This window comes from Bos indicus x Bos taurus, chromosome 10, assembly GCF_003369695.1.
Source record: "Bos indicus x Bos taurus breed Angus x Brahman F1 hybrid chromosome 10, Bos_hybrid_MaternalHap_v2.0, whole genome shotgun sequence".
Taxonomy (NCBI): Eukaryota; Metazoa; Chordata; class Mammalia; order Artiodactyla; family Bovidae; genus Bos; species Bos indicus x Bos taurus.
In genome coordinates, this window is record NC_040085.1 from 22,165,034 (window position 1) to 22,184,427 (window position 19,394).

General features: G+C 48.1%; 1 protein-coding gene and 1 pseudogene across 2 annotated transcripts; both read left to right on the top strand.

Moving 5' to 3' along the window:
- The first annotated feature begins 8,274 nt into the window (after positions 1-8,274).
- LOC113899477 lies at positions 8,275-8,773 on the top strand (annotated as a pseudogene).
- Positions 8,774-11,813: 3,040 nt separating this feature from the next.
- LPCAT4 (lysophosphatidylcholine acyltransferase 4) lies at positions 11,814-19,372 on the top strand. 2 transcript variants are annotated; one of them, XM_027553441.1, is made up of 14 exons: positions 11,814-12,038; positions 13,285-13,427; positions 13,763-13,983; positions 14,255-14,367; positions 14,486-14,546; positions 14,831-14,889; positions 15,086-15,120; positions 15,659-15,713; positions 15,842-15,924; positions 16,198-16,323; positions 16,684-16,816; positions 17,967-18,065; positions 18,347-18,524; positions 18,734-19,372. In XM_027553441.1, the coding sequence occupies exons 1-14, from the start codon at positions 11,925-11,927 to the stop codon at positions 18,886-18,888; spliced, it is 1,575 nt and encodes a 524-aa protein (XP_027409242.1). In that variant the 5' UTR covers positions 11,814-11,924; the 3' UTR covers positions 18,889-19,372. The 2 variants fall into 2 exon arrangements, with proteins under 2 accessions (XP_027409242.1, XP_027409243.1); XM_027553442.1 differs by lacking the exon at positions 11,814-12,038 and adding an exon at positions 12,160-13,063.
- The last annotated feature ends 22 nt before the right edge of the window (positions 19,373-19,394 follow it).

The following is a 19,394-nucleotide window of genomic DNA, read 5'->3' on the forward strand; positions in this document are numbered from 1 at the left end:
GAATTTATTTGTAGATTTTTTGATGATGGCCATTCTGACAGGTGTATGAGGTGAGTCTGCAAAGTTTCTGCTTAGTCTGATGGGATTCCCTTTTTTTTTTTTTTGGTGATTAAGCGTTGGAATTTGAGTTTTCTTTTGGGATCCCCTTATGTATGACTCTTTGGTTTTTCTCTTGCTGCCTTTAGGATTCTCTGTCTTTAACTTTTGCCATTTTGATTATGATGTGTCTTGGTATGCGTCTGTTTGTGTTTATTTTGTTTGCGACCCTCTGTGCTTCCTATCGGAGAAGGCAGCCGATAGGAGGAGCCTGGTAGGCTGCAGTCCATGGGGTCACGAAGAGTCGGCCACGACTAAGCGACTTCACTTTCACTTCTCACTTTCATGCATTGGAGAAGGAAATGGCAACCCACTCCAGTGTTCTTGCCTGGAGAATCCCAGGGACGGGATCCCAGGGCTGCCGTCTATGGGGTCACACAGAGTCCGACACGACTGCAGCGACTTAGCAGCGGCAGCAGCAGCCGGGCTTCCTATAGCGCTTCCCTTATAGCTCAGTTGGTAAAGAATCTGCCTGCAATTCAGGAGACCCGGGTTCAATTCCTAGGTTGGGAAGATCCCCTGGAGAAAGAAACGGTGACCCACTCCAGTACTCTTGCCTGGAAAATCCCATGGAGGGAGGAGGAGCCTGGTAGGCTGCAGTCCATGGGGTCACTGAAGAGTCAGCCACAACTTAGCGGCTTAACTACTACTACTCCTACTACTACTGTGCTTCCTATACCTGCATATCTGTCTCCTTCCTTAGGCTTGGGAAGTTTCCAGTCCTAATGTCATTGAATAAATGTTCGACCCCATTCTGTCTCTCTTTTCTCCTTCTGGGTCCCATACAGATATTGATATGCTTGTGTTTCGAAGGATCCTTTAAACTCTTTCTGGGTTTTTTTTTTTTTTTTTTTTGGTGTGTGTGTTTCTTTCTGCTATTCTGGTTTCCATTGTTCTATCCTCCAAATCACTTATGTGTTCTTCTGTATCACCTAGTCTCCTATTTATTCCTTCTAGTGTGTTTTAGTTCAGTTCAGTTTTCATGTTCAGCTCTCACTGGTTCTTTTTTACATTTTCTAGATCCTTATTAAAATTCTTGCTGTGCTTATTTATTCTTTTCTCCAATTCAGTTAGAATTCTTATCACTAATGCTTTGAATTCTTTAGTTAGTAAATCATTTATTTGTTTCATTAGTTTATTTTTTCAGGGCTTTTCTCTTGCTCTTTCAATTAAAAAAAATTCTTGTTTTCTCTCTCTTTTTTTTTTTGAGCATGTACCTTTTTTTAATCTTTTTATAATAACATGTATCTACCATCTTAGTATCGCACAGAGTAGTTTCATTGCCTGAAAAATCCTCTGAACTCCATCATTCATTCCCCTGCCCTCCTTATTCTCATTTTTTTTTTTTTTTTGTCTTTCTCTGACTCTATGAAATAAAGTGAAACAGTTAACTGTTAGTCTTGAAGGGGGTCCTTATACAGGAGCTTCTCTATACAGCCTGTTTGTGCCCAATGGCTTTGGTGAGAGAGCTGGATTTGAGGCCACATCTTCCTCAGGGTATGCTGGCAGCTATCACCTTGGTAGAAGGTGGGGCTGGCGATGGAAGGGCTAGGGTCTGAGCCAGGTGGAAAGTGGTTCTGCCCCTCTGTTTAGTGGCTGTCACTACCCTATCCGGGCTGGGTCAGGTCCCAAGTTTCTGGAGCTGAAACTCTGAGGGTCTGGTCCCAGCTGGCTCTGTTCTCTTTAAGTGTTATGTTCTGCTTCCTCCCAACGACAGCACCCTCAGCCTCAGAGGGGAGCAGCGTTGGAGTAAGAGGACCCAGTGTGGGTATTCATCGAGAGTGGGGCATGGCAGAGGTGGTCTAGCACCATCAGAGACGTGGTCTGCTTCTGATGGGCTGCCGTGCAGTTACCAACAATGGCTGGCCCTCCCTGTTCAGACTCTGCTTAGGATTTGAGCCACCATGGCACCTCATGGCCAGGGTTTTTCCTCCGTTATGGCAACCCTCACTCCAGTGTGGAGCTGCAATGCAAGGCAAATGGTGCTGGAGCATTCACTTGGTTCAGGTTGCAGGATGTGCCAGGGTGGTCATTGAAACCAGTCGGTCCTTTTCCACCCTGCTTTGTTGGTTTCGTTTATTTTTGTTTTGGCTGCATTGTGTGGCTTGTGGGTCTTAGTTTCCAGACCAAAGATTGAACCCAGACCTCAGCAGTGAAAACAGACAGTCCTAACCACTGGACCACCAAGGAATTGCCCCACTCTGCTATGGAAGCAAGCAAGCTTTCTGCTAGTCCCCGGTTAGTTTTCAGTGAGAACTGTTCCCCATACAGATGGATTTTTTACGTGTTTGTGGCGGGAGGTGAGTTCCATGTCCTCCTATTCTGCTGTTTTGATTCCTACGCCTCTAATTCTTTGATCATTTATATTCTATTTTATGTCTTCTGATTGTAAGCCACAAGATAATTTTTCAAACTCTGGCATGAAAAAGCAATAAATACTACTATGCATTTAGCCAACAGTAATAATTACGAAGTACTTTCCATCAGACACTGTGCTAGGCCTAATGGATATGATAATATTGAATGCATGCTTTGCTTTGCCTCTTCACACATTCCACTACTGCCTCACATAGTACCTAACCTAATTCTCTCCCATTAATCATTGCTAGTTCTTAAATATTTCATCAAAATTTAAATGGTATTTCTAAGTGAAAATGAAGGCAGGAAACAGAACTTTTCGGTTATCACCAGAAAATTGGCAAGCTTAGGATGGTATTAACAGAAGGGAGTGGCTGCAGGAGCAGCTAACACTAGACAGGGGGCATGTGAGGAAGAGTAGGGGTATGTGCCTCAAGCAAAGGAGTGACTCGACAGCAGTAACTATTGGTGATGCCAAATTTAAGACTTTACTTTATTCTGACCCAGTCTCACTCCAGCAACTCAGATTTATACCATTATTTTCAGGAAGGATTAATGCAAATATAACACGAAGGCTGGTTGCTCAGATAGCAATGGTATCTGCTTAAATGCCAAAGATATTCTTCTATGTAGTGGCGTGAAGTGAAGTTGCTCAGTCATGTCTGACTCTGCGATCCCAGGGACTGTAGCCCACCAGGCTCCTCTGTCCATGGAATTCTCCAGGCAAGAATACTGGAGTGGGTTGCCATTTCCTTCTCCAGGGGATCTTCCCGGCCCAGGGATCGAACCTAGGTCTCCTGCATTGCAGGCAGACACTTTACCATCTGAGCCACCAGGGAAGCCCCCACGTAGTGGCCTGCTGCTGCTGCTGCTGCCAAGTCGCTTCAGTCATGTCCGACTCTGTGCGACCCCATTGATGGCAGCCCACCAGGCTTCGTCGTCCCTGGGATTCTCCAGGCAAGAACACTGGAGTGGGTTGCCATTTCCTTCTCCAATGTAGTGGCCTAGTATTCTCTAAAGCTCACTGTGAATGCAGATCTCAACATAGTCACTCAGGTGTAGTGATTGATGACCATTATTCCAGGTCCCTGGATTTAAGTGACTCATGGAGGAATAGGAGATGTCTGAGATTTGCAACAATTATTGATTTATTAAAAATTTGAGACTCTCAAACACCAGAAAACATTTATTAAACATAGGTACACTCAGCACTATGGTACACTCAGGACCACAGAGATGGAATCACCTCTTTCCCCTTGCTCACATGTGCCCTTAAGCAGTAAGCTCCCCTTTTGAAACGTTTTTTCTCATCTTAAACCTGTCTTGAATATTCTTGAATATGTTAAAGTTTAACTGTGATTTTTTTTTTCCAGTCTCTAATCACTCCAAGGACTTTCCATGTGAACCTAAAATGAAGACATAAGAACTGTGCTGTCCCTATCAAGGAGAAGTCCCACCTGTTAGCTACCTTAAAAAAAGAATCTGCCTTGGTATTAAATGAACTTCTTGCTTATTGAGATTGTGTAAAATGGTTTAATATAAAGCCTGACTGAAGAATAAGACAGAACTGGGAAGCTGGAATTCAAGTTCCACAATCACAATAGAGACTGTGTTCAACACACCCATGTATAGATAGATAGATAGATAACATGGTGTCTAATAGATGTATGTGTGTGCTCAGTGGCTCAGTCATGTTCGACTCTTTGTGACCCTATGGATTGTAGCTATCCAGGCTCTTCAGTCCATGGAATTTTCCAGGCAAGAATACTGGAGCGGATTGCCACTTCCTACTCCAGGGGATCTTCCTGACCCATGGATCAAACCAGTCTCTTGAGTCTCCTGCATTGGCAAGCGAATTCTTTACCACTGCACCATCCCATAGGTGTAGCTTAATAAATATTTATTTTACTAGATTGAAAACAGAAAAGATAATGATCAGAATTCTTTCTTGATTTAAGGCACCTCTGAAGCAAATAGATTTAAGTGATTTAAGGCATCACTGACTCGATGGACGTGAGTCTGAATGAACTCCGGGAGTTGGTGATGGACAGGGAGGCCTGGCGTGCTGCGATTCATGGAGTCGCAGAGTTGGACACGACTGAGTGACTGAACTGAACTGAAGCAAATAGAAATACATCTGATCGCACAGTCTTAATCTTGATTTCTCTACCAGATGCACACACTACTCCAAAATCTTTATTTCCATCTTTGAGCCCCAGATCCACAGTCCCACCTGGATTTGGCTGATGCCTCACAATGAATATGTTTAAATCATGTCAACCCCAGATATTGCAAGTCTCCCAAGCTAGACCAGTGGTTCTTAACCTGTGAAACAAGCACCTAAGAGATCATGGAGTCAGTAGGGAACCAAGAGCAGGTTGCTAGACAGGGTCAGCCCCACATGTAGGCAACAAGAGTATGCATTGTCTGTAGAAAATTTAAAAACAATAATAAAACCAGCCAAAAATTACTCAGTAGTTTATTATCACTATGCACCAGAAATTCTGAACAATGTCAAAGATAAAATACTCTAAAAAAAATACCCTATGGGTCCAAGTTTTAAACAATTGCTAAGGTTACTTTTGAGTTTTAAAAATATTTATTTAAACTACAAGTTGGACATTTTTATTATTTATCCTTTGATGAACACCACACTCTGCATGGAATCTAACTCAAAAAAACTCCCAGTTACACAATTACCAACTCTCATTAGTTTAGAAAGTAAGTTTGCAAAGGTTCAGAATCATCTCAGATTACTTCAAGCACCCTTTTATCTCCAGCCCTTGTGGTAGTAGTCTCATGTTTAAATAGTAGATTTGTGATAAACAATATGGTAAGAATGTCTTAGTTCAGGCACCATAACAAAATAACAAGGGTGGCTTAAGAAACAGAAAGGTATCTTCTCACAGCTCTGGAGGCTGGAAGTCTGAGATCAGGTCCATTTACAATGAGGTTCCAGTCACACAAAATGTGTGATTATAGGTATTACTATGTAGATGTCTATAGAACTTCCGAAGTCTGGCATGCTGCAGTTCATGGGGTTGCAAAGAGTCGGACACAACTGAGCAACTGAACTGAACTGGTAGAACTTCCACTGAAAGTTGCTGTGTCCTTATTTGAGTACAGCTTAAACTCCAGTACTTTGGCCACCTCATGCGAAGAGTTGATTCATTGGAAAAGACTCTGATGCTGGGAGGGATTGGGGGCAGGAGGAGAAGGGGACAACAGAGGATGAGATGGCTGGATGGCATCACTGACTCGATGGACATGATTCTGAGTGAACTCCAGGAGATGGTGATGGACAGGGAGGCCTGGCGTGCTGTGATTCACGGGGTCGCAAAGAGTCGGACACAACTGAGTGACTGAACTGAACTACTCTTTACTAGAGGTAGGAACAAACACAAATCAGTTAGACTGCTTTAACAGTTTTGCACAATATCTTTCAGTCTCCACCTTCGTCCCCAATCTCCCAGCAGTCTGACCATATGGGTGTGTTCAAACCCTCATTAACTTTCTCCTGTCCCAGAGGAAGAGCTCCTTTTCTGTCTGACCTGTTCTTTCCCAACTTCTTTACAAACCACTACTTATATATCAAGATCTAACTCAAATGACCTTCTTTAGGGAATTTGCTCTTGAAATAGTTATAGAACTCACTCTACTTAATGTTGCTTTTGTTATGCCCTAAGAGCTTTTGTTTACATCTGGATTTCAGTACAGCTCATGTAATTGTGAGTGTGATCTAGTGAAGGACAGGGAAGCCTGGAATGCTGCAGTCTGTGGGGTCGCAGAGAGCTCTACATGACTTAGTGACAACAATAATAGTGAGTGTGAGATGGTTGAACAATAAATTCTGAATGAGAGAAAAATTTTACTTTTACAGGAAAAATAAGTATATTTCTCTACAACAGTGAAACATACTGGACAATATGTTTCATAATGAACCCAAAATCACTTAGTGTCTATAGTAAACACACTCTAGGGTGGCCTTATGATCCCTTCCTCCTCACTGTGCATGTCCCGACTTGATTCTAACAGCAGAATATGGCAAAAGTGATGCGCTATCATTTACATGATTGTGTTACATCATAACGAAAAAGTGAATGGATTTTGCAGATGTAGTTAAGGACCACAATCCCTAATTAGCTGATTTTGAGTTAACCAATGGCAGTATTGTCCTGGGTGGGCTAACCTAAAAGAGAGCCCGGAGGTCAGAGATTCTCTCTCTCTTGCACTGGCTATAAGAATCAAGATGCCATGAATTGTACAGCCTCAAGAAAATTAATTCTGCCACCAACTGAAGGGGGTTAGATGCAGATCCTTCCCCAGTCAAGCTGAAACAGGAGGGAAGGAGGCAAGGCACACTCTTTGAAAGAATGACATAGCCCAAGGACACAACAGAAACTGATTAGACTCAAATGGGTCCGAGATGCCAGACAAGTCAACTTCAACTAGACTTTGATCCTCACCAAGAGAACATTTCATGCAAAGATGGGCACAATAAAGGACAGAAACAGCATGGGCCTGAAAGAAGCACAAGATACTGAGAAGAGGTGGCAAGAATACACAGAACTATACAAAAGAGATCGTAATGACCCAGATAACCACGATAATGTGATCACTCATCTAGAGCCAGGCATCCTGGAGTGCAAAGTCAAGTGGTCCTTAGGAAGCAGCATTACAAACAAAGCTAGTGGAGCTGATGGAATTCCAGCTGGAATTATTTCAAATAATTCAAAGGAGTTATTTCAAATCCTAAAAGATGATACTGTTAAAGTGCTGCACTCAATATGCCAGCAAATTTGGAAAACTCAGCAGCAGTCACAGGATTGGAAATGGTCAGTTTTCACTCCAATCCCAAAGAAAGGCAATGCCAGAGAATGCTCAAACTACCGCACAATTGTACTCATCTCACACACTAGCAAAGTAATGCTCAAAATTCTCCAAGCTAGGCTTCAATGGTACATGAGCCAAGAACTTCCAGATATTCAAGCTGGGTTTAGAAAAGACAAAGGAACCAGAAATTGCCAACATCTACTGGGTCATAAAAAAGCAAGAGAATTCCAGAAAAACATCTACTTTTGCTTCATTGACTACACTAAAGTCTTTGACTGTGTGGATCACAACAAACTATGGAAAATTCTTTAAGAGATGGAAATATCAGACCACCTTACCTGCCTCCTAAGACATCTGTATGTAGGACAAGAAGCAACAGTTAAAGCCAGACATGAAACAACGGACTGGTTCCAAATTGGGAAAGGAACACATCAAGCTTGTATATTGTCACCTTGCTTACTTAACTTCTAGAGTTACAGAAGGGTAAAACTTTTAGAGTTTCACAGAGTACATCATGCGAAATGCCGGGTTGGATGAAGCACAAGCTGGAATCAATATTGCCAAGAGAAATATCAATAAGCTCAGATATGCAGATGACACCACCCTTATGGCAGAAAGCAAAGAGGAACTAAAGAAACTTTTAATGAAGGTGAAAGAGGAGAGTGAAAAAATTGGGTTAAAAATTAACATTCAAAAAGTGAAGATCATGGCATTCGGTCCCATCACTTCATGGCAAATAGATGGGGAAACAGTGACAGACTTTATTTTCTTGGGCTCCAAAATTACTGCAGATGGTGACTGCAGCCATGAAATTAAAAGACGCTTACTCCTTGGAAGAAAAGCTATGACAAACCTAGATAGCATATTAAAAAACAGAGACATTTCTTTGCCAACAAAGATCCATATAGTCAAAGCTATGATTTTTCCAGTAGTCATGTATGGATGTTAGAGTTGGACCATTAAGAAGGCTAAGTGGAAACCCTTTTCATGAAGATGGCGCCGAAGGCAAAGAAGGAAACCCCTGCCCCTCCTAAAGCTGAAGCCAAAGCAAAGGCTTTGAAGGCCAAGAAAGCAGTGTTGAAAGGTGTCCACGGCCACAAGAAAAAGAAGATCCAGACGTCACCCACCTTCCGGCGACCCAAAACACTGAGGCTCAGGAGGCAGCCCAAATATCCTCGGAAGAGTGCCCCTAGGAGAAACAAACTTGACCACCATGCCATCATCAAATTCCCCCTCACCACCGAGTCAGCCATGAAGAAAATAGAAGACAACAACACACTGGTATTCATTGTGGATGTCAAGGCCAAAAAGCACCAAATTAAACAGGCTGTGGAGAAGCTCTATGACATTGACGTGGCTAAGGTCAATACTTTGATCAGGCCTGATGGAGAGAAGGCATATGTTTGACTGGCTCCTGACTATGATGCTTTGGATGTTGCCAACAAAATTGGGATCATCTAAACTGAGTCCAGCTGGCTAATTCCAACTATAAAAGTTTTCACTATAAAAAAAAAAAAAAAAAAGGCCAAGTGCCGAAGAATTGATGCTTTTGAACTGTGATGTTGGAGAAGATTCTTGAAAGTCCCTTGGACTGCAAGGAGATCCAACCAGTCAATCCTAAAGGAAATCAGTCCTGAATATTCATTGGAAGGACTGATGTTGAAGTTGAAGCTCCAATACTTTGGCCACCTGATGCGAAGAACTGACTCATTGGAAAAGACCCTGATGCTGGGAAAGATTAAGCCATCCTCTTAACTGAAGTATCTACCTACCTAAAAACCTGTTCCACCAGTTTCCCTGGAGCACACACTGCCTCACTTTCCACCCTTAACTCCATTCAGAGTGTGTTGAAGTTCAGCTGCTACAGCAGCACAGGAGAAAAAGGGGATGACAGAGAATGAGATGGTTGGATGGCATCACTGACTCGATGGACCTGAGTTTGTGCAAGCTCCAGAAGATGGTGAAGGACAGGGAAGCCTTGTGTGCTGCAGTCCACGAGGTCACAAAGAGTCAGACACAACTGAGCAACTGAACTAAATTGAAAATATTAGAAGCGTAAAAAGCAACTTATGTGCAATTATGCTTTTAATGAATTGCCTTAATTTAAAAAAATGAAATTATAAAAATATTGAAACTATTTTGGAAAAGCCAAAACATACAGAACCTGTTTTCCCTTAAATAATAGGTAAAATGTATATCTGTATCTAATAATCACATTGTACACTTTAAACTTACATACATGGCATTAATATCTCAAAAAAGGTGAAAAAGTAAATTGTTAAAATTAAATAGATATGGAATCGTCTCTAAAAATCTATAAGAAATAAATATCGCCTAAAACAAAGGTCCATCTAGTCAAAGCTATGGTTTTTCCAGTGGTCATGTATGGATGTGAGAGTTGGACTATGAAGAAAGCTGAGCGCCGAAGAACTGATGCTTTTGAACTGTGGTGTTGGAGAAGACCCTTGAGAGTCCCCTGGACTGCAAGGAGATCCAACCAGTCCATTCTGAAGGAGATCAGCCCTGGGATTTCTTTGGAAGGAATGATGCTAAAGCTGAAACTCCAGTACTTTGGCCACCTCATGCGAAGAGTTGACTCATGGGAAAAGACTCTGATGCTGGGAGGGATTGGGGGCAGGAGGAGAAGGGGACGACAGAGGATGAGATGGCTGGATGGCATCACTGACTCGATGGACATGAGTTTAAGTGAACTCCGGGAGTTGGTATTGGACAGGGAGGCCTGGCGTGCTGCAATTCATGGGGTCAGAGTTGGACACGACTGAGCGACTGAACTGACCTGAACCGAGGATATTTCTCTGAGAATGCTGGCTGCCCTCCTAAGTGGCAACTCAAAAACATGCACAACATGAATCCTAAGTGGCGACTCAAAAACATGCTCAACATGAGAATTGAGAGTTAAGTTTTATTTGAGGAAAAATCAGGATCGTAGCCCAGGATACAGCACCTCAGATAGCTCTGAGAAACTGCTCCAAAGAGGCAGGGGGAGGAGGTCATTATATGTGATTCTGGTGAAAGGGGAATTCAATGCAATCAAGCACCTAACTTACAAAAGATTTTCTGCTAGGAGCTGATGTCACTATGAAGGATTTAGTGCTTTTCTAGATATGAGAAGATGCAAGGATTAGGATCATAAAATAAGTTCCTGAAAATATCTACCTACCTAAAAACCTGCTCCACCAGTTTCCCTGGAGCACACACTACCTCACTTTCTACTCTTAACTCCATTCAGGGTGTGCTGAAGGTCAGCTGCTACAGCAGCACAAGATTTAATATCAACAAAGGCAGGAGGCAAATACCGTTGGCAATTTGTAGTTGACATAAGGACAGAGGCAGGGATGTAAGTGGGTAGATTATGGGGCAAGAAGGGAGGGAAGGGGGTCTAGCTATTAGTGACTCCTGACTTTTGCCTGGTCTCCCTTCCAGTAAAAGATTAATATTACTCAGTGACCCAGTAGCCCATTGACCTGCCATTGTTTCCATTACCTTCAAGATATGGTGACTGACAAAGATGCAGGAGAGCCCTAAAGCAGGGTGAACTGAAGGCAAATTCTTTTCAAAAGCAATGAGGCTTTTATTTCCTTTTTGTCACAAGAATTATCTTTCTGATTGTGTCACTGGGTGTGGATCTCAAAGTCTACCCAATTCCCTGATCTCACCACAACCTGACGACAACGGTTTATGAGTTTTCCAGGAATAGTTTGAGTTTGGGAATAAAGGATATGTATTCCTTTGTTCTCTCAAGCAGTGGAAAGAGGAAAAGAGAGAAATAGAAAGACAGGAAAAAGAGACACGTATCCCAGCTTTCCAGGTTCTCACTGCCCGTCCCTAGCCAGGTCTAGTTGGGCTCTTATAAGTTTGTGACCCGAGTCTGCATGGCTCAAGGAGTCCTTACAACCGATAGGCAGCCCTGCCCAACGCAGGCAGTACGCGGACGCCGAGCTGTGAGACATAAGGCGGTCGCCAGAGGGCGCGAGCGCTCAAGTTCACGCGCGATGGCGTCGACACGACCAGGAAGGAAAGGTGGTCGGCCTCCGAGAGATGGATGGGGCCCGGGAGCCCGCCGGGACAGCTCGGGCCCGCGTCGCCCGGGAGCTGCCGGCCTCCGCACACTGAGCGCCCACCCTTCCATGCACATCCGCCGGAGGGCCCCACCCTATCTGCGCTTGCAGGGTGACCTCCACGCCCGGGCGGGGTCGTAGGGCGTTCTCCGCTTCGCTCGCTCCCCGCGGCCCTAAACCCGCTCCGAGCCGGAGGCCTGCGGGGAGGCGGAGGCCGAGTCTTCCCAGAGGAACTCCCGGAGAGCCAGGCCAGGGGACAACTAGCAGACAGACATCGCGCTACCGTGACCCGCAGCCTCGTAACAATGGCCCGAGGGGTTGCGGGCGCGGCTGCGGTCGCGGAGGAGCAGGAGCACCCGGGCGCTGAAAGCCCCGCCCCTCGGCCGGCTCCCTGACAACGCGGGCCTGGCCGCGCCGCCTGCTCCCCGCCCCTCGGCGCCCTGCACCAGGCGGGGCCGCGGCCAGAGCGCCACCGCCGCGGCAGGCGCAGCCGCTGCTCTGCAAAGAGGGGCCCGGGGCCGGGCCGGGGCGCCCGCCCTCCCACCTTCTCCCGCCGCTATGAGCCAGGGAAGTCCGGGGGACTGGGCCCCCCTCGACCCTACCCCCGGACCCCCAGCGCCCCCCAACCCTTTCGTGCACGAGTTACATCTCTCCCGCCTCCAGAGGGTTAAGGTAAGGTGTGGGCGGGGGGCGCCCGGAGGACTCTCGCGGATAGAAAAAGGAGGCCTTTTAGAGCCTTGACGCAGATGGGGATGGAGATCCAGGAAGGAGGTTGGTGAGAGGCTAGCCGGGCGGAGAGTCCGGGGTGCGCACGTGGTGGGGGCGGCGGGGGTGGTCAAGGAGTCCTGAGGAAGACGCGGGCTTGGGCGATAGGCAAGCTGAAGGTGTGTGAGAATTGATTAGGTGAGCCTGGAGGACTGCAGGGGACCCAAGGAGATGGAGAACCCTGGAGACTGCGGATTACATCCTGCGGATGCAGATGGGCTAGAACGGAGTTGGAGGCTACGAAGAGCGGGGGTGGGGGCAGAGGCGTGCTGAGTGCTTCTCCGAGGCTCTGACATGGAAGAGCTTGCTGGGCCCGGAGCCTGCACCCCCTGTGCCCTTTCAGCAACCCCACTTTGCACTACCCTCTCCTCAACGCGCATTGCAGCACCTCATGGTGGGGGCGGGGAGGGAAGTAAAGAAGGGGGTTGGCTACAGGAAGTGGAGGGCCGCAAGGGCCTTGGGGGAGCTGCGGAATGGTGTGAGAAGGGAGTGTCCAAGGTTTCTTTTGCCTTCATCTCCCCTGAGGTCGGCTCCTGGAACTCGGTTTGTTTACCTGCACGTTCCCCAGGGCAGCCCCTGAAGTCACCCTGGCAACCCCTGCGTGTGGAGTAAGGCCGAACTCTTTTTCTCCCCCCAGTTCCTAGAACTGCGGGCGTGCTGCTGGGCAGAACTAGAGACTGGCCTGGGTCTGAAAAGTGGACCTCTCTGTTTTCTGGCCTCTACCTCCCAGGCCCACAATGAAAAGGACTATGCACCTGGTTTCTGCTGGACGTGGGATCTATTTATGGAAGAGGGTGGGGGGAGGAGGAACAATCTCTAGCCTACTCTACACCAGACACAGTGCTGGGTGCTTTCACACTGGTTATCCTTGAATCCTCTTAACAGCCTTTTAATTTTGTAGGTGTGGTGGGGACCAACTGAAAGACATGAAAGTGAGGCCACTGATCCTATTAATCTTTTATCCTCTTTCCCTTATTGGTATCTTCATCCCACCTTGGGCTCCAATCCCATCTCCTGTCCCCACTGTACTTGTCTTCTGATCCACAGGGGTGGGGTGATGGCCCTCTGCTCCTGGGTCCATCCTTGTTGGGGAGGGAAGCCTGTAAGGAGCAACTCACAGCCCTGAAATGGCCTTCTCTCCCACCCTCTGCAGTTCTGCCTCCTGGGGGCACTGCTGGCCCCTATCCGAGTGCTTCTGGCCTTTATCGTCCTCTTTCTCCTCTGGCCCTTCGCCTGGCTGCAAGTAGCTGGTCTTACTGAGGAGCAGCTTCAGGAGCCAATTACTGGATGGAGGAAGTAAGTGGGGGATCAGACCCCAGAGACCCAATTTCTCCTTTCTCTTCCCTGCTATCCATTCTGCTCCCTCTTTGAGAAGAAGATGAGGGAGGGTTCTGAAATTCTCCTACCCAGCCTGGGTAGGTGAGATGAATCAGCCAAGCTCAAACCCTGGTACCCAGGACCTTAACTCTAAACGATGCACCCAGATATGTCCTGGACTAACCAGAGACTTTAGCCTCTTGGCCAGGTAACGGAGGGCAAAAGAAGGGCACCTGCTTTCCTGGGTGTCTGAGCTCGGGGATGAGTGAAGGTCAGGATAGCTGCCTCCACTGATGCCCAGCTTTGCCCTGCAGGACTGTGTGCCATCATGGGGTGCTAGGCCTCAGCCGCCTGCTCTTTTTCCTGCTGGGTTTCCTCCGGATTCGAGTTCGGGGCCAGCGGGCCTCTCGCCTTCAAGCGCCTGTCCTGGTTGCAGCCCCTCACTCTACTTTCTTTGACCCCATTGTTCTGCTGCCCTGTGACCTGCCCAAGGTTGTGTCTCGAGCTGAGAACCTTTCCGTTCCCGTCATTGGAGGTGAGAGATTAAGAGGAGTGAAGGGGAGAGATGGCTACTCTGGGCAAAAAAAGACAGGAGTCAGAGACTCTGGAGAGAACTGGTCCCAGGTGGAGAAGGGAGAAGTTAGAAGCCATATCGACTGATACTGGCAAATGAAATGCAAATTAATACTATTTGTGAAGCAGCTTTTTAGATTCTGAGCTCTGTGCTTAGAAGGGAGCAGGGAGCTCTGGTATTAGTGCCCCTGGGGAAGAACCAAGTGACCCCTTGTATTCTGTCTTTACCCCAGCCCTTCTTCGCTTCAACCAAGCCATCCTGGTGTCCAGGCATGACCCCGCCTCTCGGCGCAGAGTGGTGGAAGAGGTCCGGAGGCGAGCTACCTCCGGAGGAAAGTGGCCTCAGGTGGGTCCAAGGTCAGAGGACCTCCTCCTATTTTATGTGCTCCCAAAGAGGCTTCTCTTGCCTCTTCTCCCCTTCCACCCACCTCATTCTGGTCCCTTGATTCCTCCCCGCCGCCCAGGTACTATTCTTTCCTGAGGGCACCTGTTCCAACAAGAAGGCTTTGCTGAAATTCAAACCAGGTGAATAAAGCAGCAGTAGATGGGAGGGCTGTAGGAAAGGAGCCCCATATATGGAGCGGGACTCTGGAATAACCCAAGAAAAGTGGTGGGGTGGGGGAGGGACGGAGATAGAGAACCTCTTAGCTGACACTGGAAAGTCTCTAGGAGGCAGAGGAAATTATAAATGAAATGGAGCCCAGCCAGATCTCCTTGTGGAGCTGATCCAGACCCCTGTACTCCGTGCCCTCCAGCTGCCTCCATGCACTAACCTCTGCCTTGGGGGTGGGGGTGGAAATGGGATTTAGGAGCCTTCATCGCGGGGGTGCCTGTGCAGCCTGTCCTCATCCGCTACCCCAACAGTCTGGTAAGTCGTCGTCTGGGGGAGGGAGGGCACAAGTCCACCCTGAATGGGAGTCAGTGAAAACTGCTAGTGGCGCCACAGCAAAATACGTGTGTGGAGGTGGGGCTTGATCGGGGCGCAGGCCTCTGCTCAGAGAGGCTGAGTCAGTTCAGGGAAGAAGAGTAATGCCTTTCTCCTCTCACCTCTGCTTCTCCCGCAGGACACTACCAGCTGGGCTTGGAGGGGCCCTGGAGTGTGAGTAGTGGTATTCCTGGGGGTGAGAGTGGGGAGTAGGGACCACCAGAATTCATGGCCCCCGTCTCCTACCCTCCAGACAAGGTGAATCGCCCTTGTTCATCCCTGGAACTGAGAGAACTCTAGAGAAGGGGATGCCCACATCCCTTTGTTTTGTCCTGATCTCCTGAGATATTATCAGAAAGTGCGATAGCCCTCAGCTGTCCCTGCTAATCATTCCTGCTGTGCTGATGGTGCCTTTGGACCCACTTTGCAGCCTTTTCTCCCTCAGTTATCCACAGCACCAGGCTTGCTCCTTCTCATGGTTCCTCAAACCCCTCACCTGTACTTCTTTCTCTGGCAGGGCCCTACAGCACTCCCTTATCCCACCTAGCACCTTTCTGGCCCTTCTATCTCCCAGCTACATACTCATCCAGCTGACTCTACAGCTACTAGCTGATTTTTTATATCAGTGGGCAGAACTTTGCCACTCCCATCCTTGGGCTGGGAGTGCCCGTAGTTAGACATTGGTGAGCATCTGAAGTCTGTTTTCTCTTAGACTCAAAGTCCTCTGGCTCACAGCCTCTCAGCCCTGCAGCATCGTGGATGTGGAGGTATGACTCCCGGGGGTGGGGTAGGAGAGCAGCCATTGGCTGAGCTGGGGATCTTTAGGGAAAGAGGGTGGGAGTGGTCACCCCTAACTTGGAAGTCCTGATGAGAAGCCTGTGTATGTGTGTTTCAGTTCCTACCTGTATACCGCCCCAGCCCGGAGGAGAGCAGGGACCCTACCCTCTATGCCAACAATGTCCAGAGGGTTATGGCACAGTGAGTGTCCCACGGGGTATTTCCTAAAAGCAGATACACAGGGCAGAGGAACCACAGGAAGGGGAGGAGAGCTGAATGAGGCTTTGAGGCAGAACTGTAGCGGGGGAGGCAGTCGGTCAGGAGGAAGGGCTATTGATAGCTGATGTGTGAGGGATGGGAGAGTGAAAGGGGCCTGATCTCCTCTCCCTGGTCAGCAGGCCAGAATCAGTAATGAACCCTCAGATGTGTCTTCTAACTCAATCCCCCTGCATTCCATCCCTCTTCATCCTGTAGGGCCCTGGGCATTCCAGCCACTGAGTGCGAGTTTGTAGAGAGCTTGCCTGTGATTGTGGTAGGCCGGCTGAAGGTGGCCTTGGAGCCACAGCTCTGGGAACTGGGCAGAGTGCTTCGGAAGGCTGGGTAAGTGACCTTGGAGATGAGGGTATGGGTAAGAGGAAAAGGAGAAGAGAAAAGGGAGAATGAGTAGGAGGAAGAAAAGTCCTAAGAAAGAAAAAAAAAAAAGTAGGACAATGAGAAGAATTTTTTGAAAGATAATGGAGTAAAAGGAAGGAGGAAAAAAAGATACGTAATAACCCCAATGACAAAGGTAGGAATGGCTTTCCAGGGACTATGAGTCAGAGTACCTCTTAGAAAAATACCAGACGTACCTGTGCTGGGAGGATTCTTGGGGCTGGGGCCAAATTGCTGGTGGGTGGTGTTTCCAGAAGAAAACTGAGTCACTGCTGCACCTTCGATCCTTCGATGACAATTCCCTTGTAGGCTGTCCCCTGGCTGTGTAGACGCTGGGACAGAGCCAGGCCAGAGTCGAAGGATCAGTCAGGAAGAGTTTGCCAAGCAGCTACAGCTCTCTGACTCCCAGACGGTGGCTGGTGCCTTTAGCTACTTCCAGCAGGTAAAGGGACTGGGATGCTCAAGATTTTAAGTACAGTACCCCAGGGGCTGTGTGGATGGCCAATCTGGAGTGTAATCTGGATGCTCTAATAGCTGTTGGTAGACAGACATCTTCTGAGGTCCCCTGGGAGATTCGTTTTTTTATACACTGAGGAGCAGTGTTTTAGTCATTATGGGAAAAAATGATGGAGAAATAATGGTCTGTGAGATCCATAAATTTCTGAGGCATGCTGGAGATGGGGATCACATGACCTTGTGAGCTCTGGGTGGGGAAGGTGTCATATGGAGGAGACCACACTGGACAGGTTAGACAGTTGAGGGTTTAAGACCCAGACGTGTATGTAATTCATGGGCAGATTTTTTTCAATGTCTCAGGGCTTCCCTGAAGGATTCCTGAAGTTTCTCAAGAATCTTGATGAGCCATATATTTCCTGGGACTTAGCCAGGTTGTCCTGTTGAATTATAATAACCTCAGATGATTCGTAATGTTTATGAACAACCCCCAGTGGTCCTAAGGAGTTCTTTTTGATCTAAGATGCAGACCATACTTCTCAACATCCTCTGAAGTGACAGAGAGTGACCCACATGTGCTGATTCCTTAGACTGGGGCAGACTGTCCCTGAAAGGAGCTTCCCATCATAGCCTGTAGCTGAGCAGAGCCAAAACCCAGGTGCCCTGGTCCCCCATAGACATAGCACAACAGGCATCCTCAGGTTTTTTTTTTTTTTTTTTTCCTTGGTAAGCCATTTTGCCAGTGGCCCCCTTTTATTAGTTTTCTGGACCAGTTCTCCCACGTAGGCCAAGTCAGAAGAGAACCAGTTTTTCCAGCTTGGGGTCCAAAATGCCCTGATTGTATATCAGAAATGATGGTAACTTAAACATACCTGAGGGATCCCATCATTCCCAGGAGATCCCTTTATAGGAGAGTTTTGTCACCAGGTGGCTTGAAGAGGTATAGTATGAGCAAACCCATTCCCCGAGAGAACTGTCAGGGATCCTGGAGAGTTTAGGGCCCACAGTTCTGAGGGAAGCAGACCCAGGACAGGGGTCACCCCCATGCCTGCTGAGAAGAGCGGGAAGCCGAGATTGGGAGCAGGAGGGCGGGTACGGGGTTGGTCCCTCCATTGCCTGGTTTCTCTCCCACCCCCCAGGATGCCGATGGTTTGGTGGACTTCCGAGACGTGGCCCTTGCATTGGCAGCTCTGAGTGGGGGCAGGAGCCTGGAGGAGCTGACTCGCCTGGCCTTTGAGGTATCAGGAGGTTGTGGGGGTCGGCCCCGAAGTGCCTGTGCTCACCCCACCCACGGTGAGCTGTTCCCAGGAGCTTCTGGCTAGTAGGTGCTTGGTGTCCACCCCAGTGCCAAACTGTCTGAACCTCAGAGCCCCAGCATCTCTGCTGAGGCCTCACTGGGAACAGGTAGAAGGAAGCAGCTGTGACCATTATAATTCCAAAAAAAGGAGGAGCCTGTCAGACAGACATGCAGGGTGATGTCCCAAGAAAAGAGCTTGACCTGCCTCCCTTTTCCTCCCAGCTCTTTGCTGAGGAGCCAGAGGAGCAGGCCGAGGAGCAGGCCAAGGGGCCCGGCCGACTGCTGTACAAAGATGGCTTCAGCACCATCCTGCACCTGCTGCTTGGCTCGCCGCGCCCCGCTGCCAGAACTCTGCATGCTGAGCTGTGCCAGGCAGGGGCCCGCCAAGGCCTCTCCCTCTGTGAGTCATCCCCTGCAGGCCCCGTGCGGGCAATTGGGGTGTCAGCAGCACAGGGCTGGTGGCCAGCTTTGGGGGGGAATCAGGACATCCTCAGGGCGAGGCCGGGAGAATACAGCCAGGGAGGTAGGGGACAGTACTTTGGCTTTGAGACAGCAAGGAGAGCCGGGGACCTCTTTCTCTCCTCCTCAGGTCTTTCCTTTCCCCTCCAGGTGAGTTCCAGGACTTCTCCCTCCACCATCCGCTCCATGGGAAGCTCTTCAGTACCTACCTGCGTCCCTCCCAGACACCACCCGCCTCCTCCCCAGGCAGCACCACCACTCTGGCCAACGGGACTGTGCAAGCCCCCAAGCAGAAGGGCGACTGAGCACCTCAACCCCCTCCCCGCCAGCTCGCACCCGCTCACAGACTCAGGGCAGCACCAAGGCCACCCCCTGGGCCTCAAGCCCACCTCTGTCCTGCTTGACTTTTCATTATTGTCGTTGATTTTTTTTTTTTAAGTTGGTTTTCATTTTTCGTTCGTTTGGTTTTATTTTGTAAGAAACTATTTTATATATAAATATATATCTATATCTATTTAAAAAAAGAAAACGAAGCTCAGTCACATTGATGGTATCATTAGCTGGGGAGGAAAGGAAGGAGTGGTTGCTGGCTGCCCTGGGAAGACCCCCAAGGGTTCCCAAGGCCAGATCTCTTGGCCACAGCCGATTAGTCCTCACTTGCAAGTGAATGGATCATGTGGATCTGGTATCTTCCCTCTTGTTGTCACAGCCTGTAACAGGCCTCCTCCTGAACCTCTTTTCAGCCTGTTCCCTCTTGTTCTGTCTTCATTAAAGAATAGCTGACCACCACTTTATATTTAATAATCATACT

What these genes read in the sequence shown, in the direction of transcription:
- LPCAT4 (XM_027553441.1), top strand. Translation starts at nt 11,925, where the DNA reads ATGAGCCAGGGAAGTCCGGGGGACTGGGCCCCCCTCGACCCTACCCCC. An exon ending in CCAATTACTGGATGGAGGAA is followed by an intron (nt 13,428 to 13,762) that starts GTAAGTGGGGGA and finishes TTTGCCCTGCAG; the next exon opens with GACTGTGTGCCATCATGGGG. An exon ending in TTCCGTTCCCGTCATTGGAG is followed by an intron (nt 13,984 to 14,254) that starts GTGAGAGATTAA and finishes TCTTTACCCCAG; the next exon opens with CCCTTCTTCGCTTCAACCAA.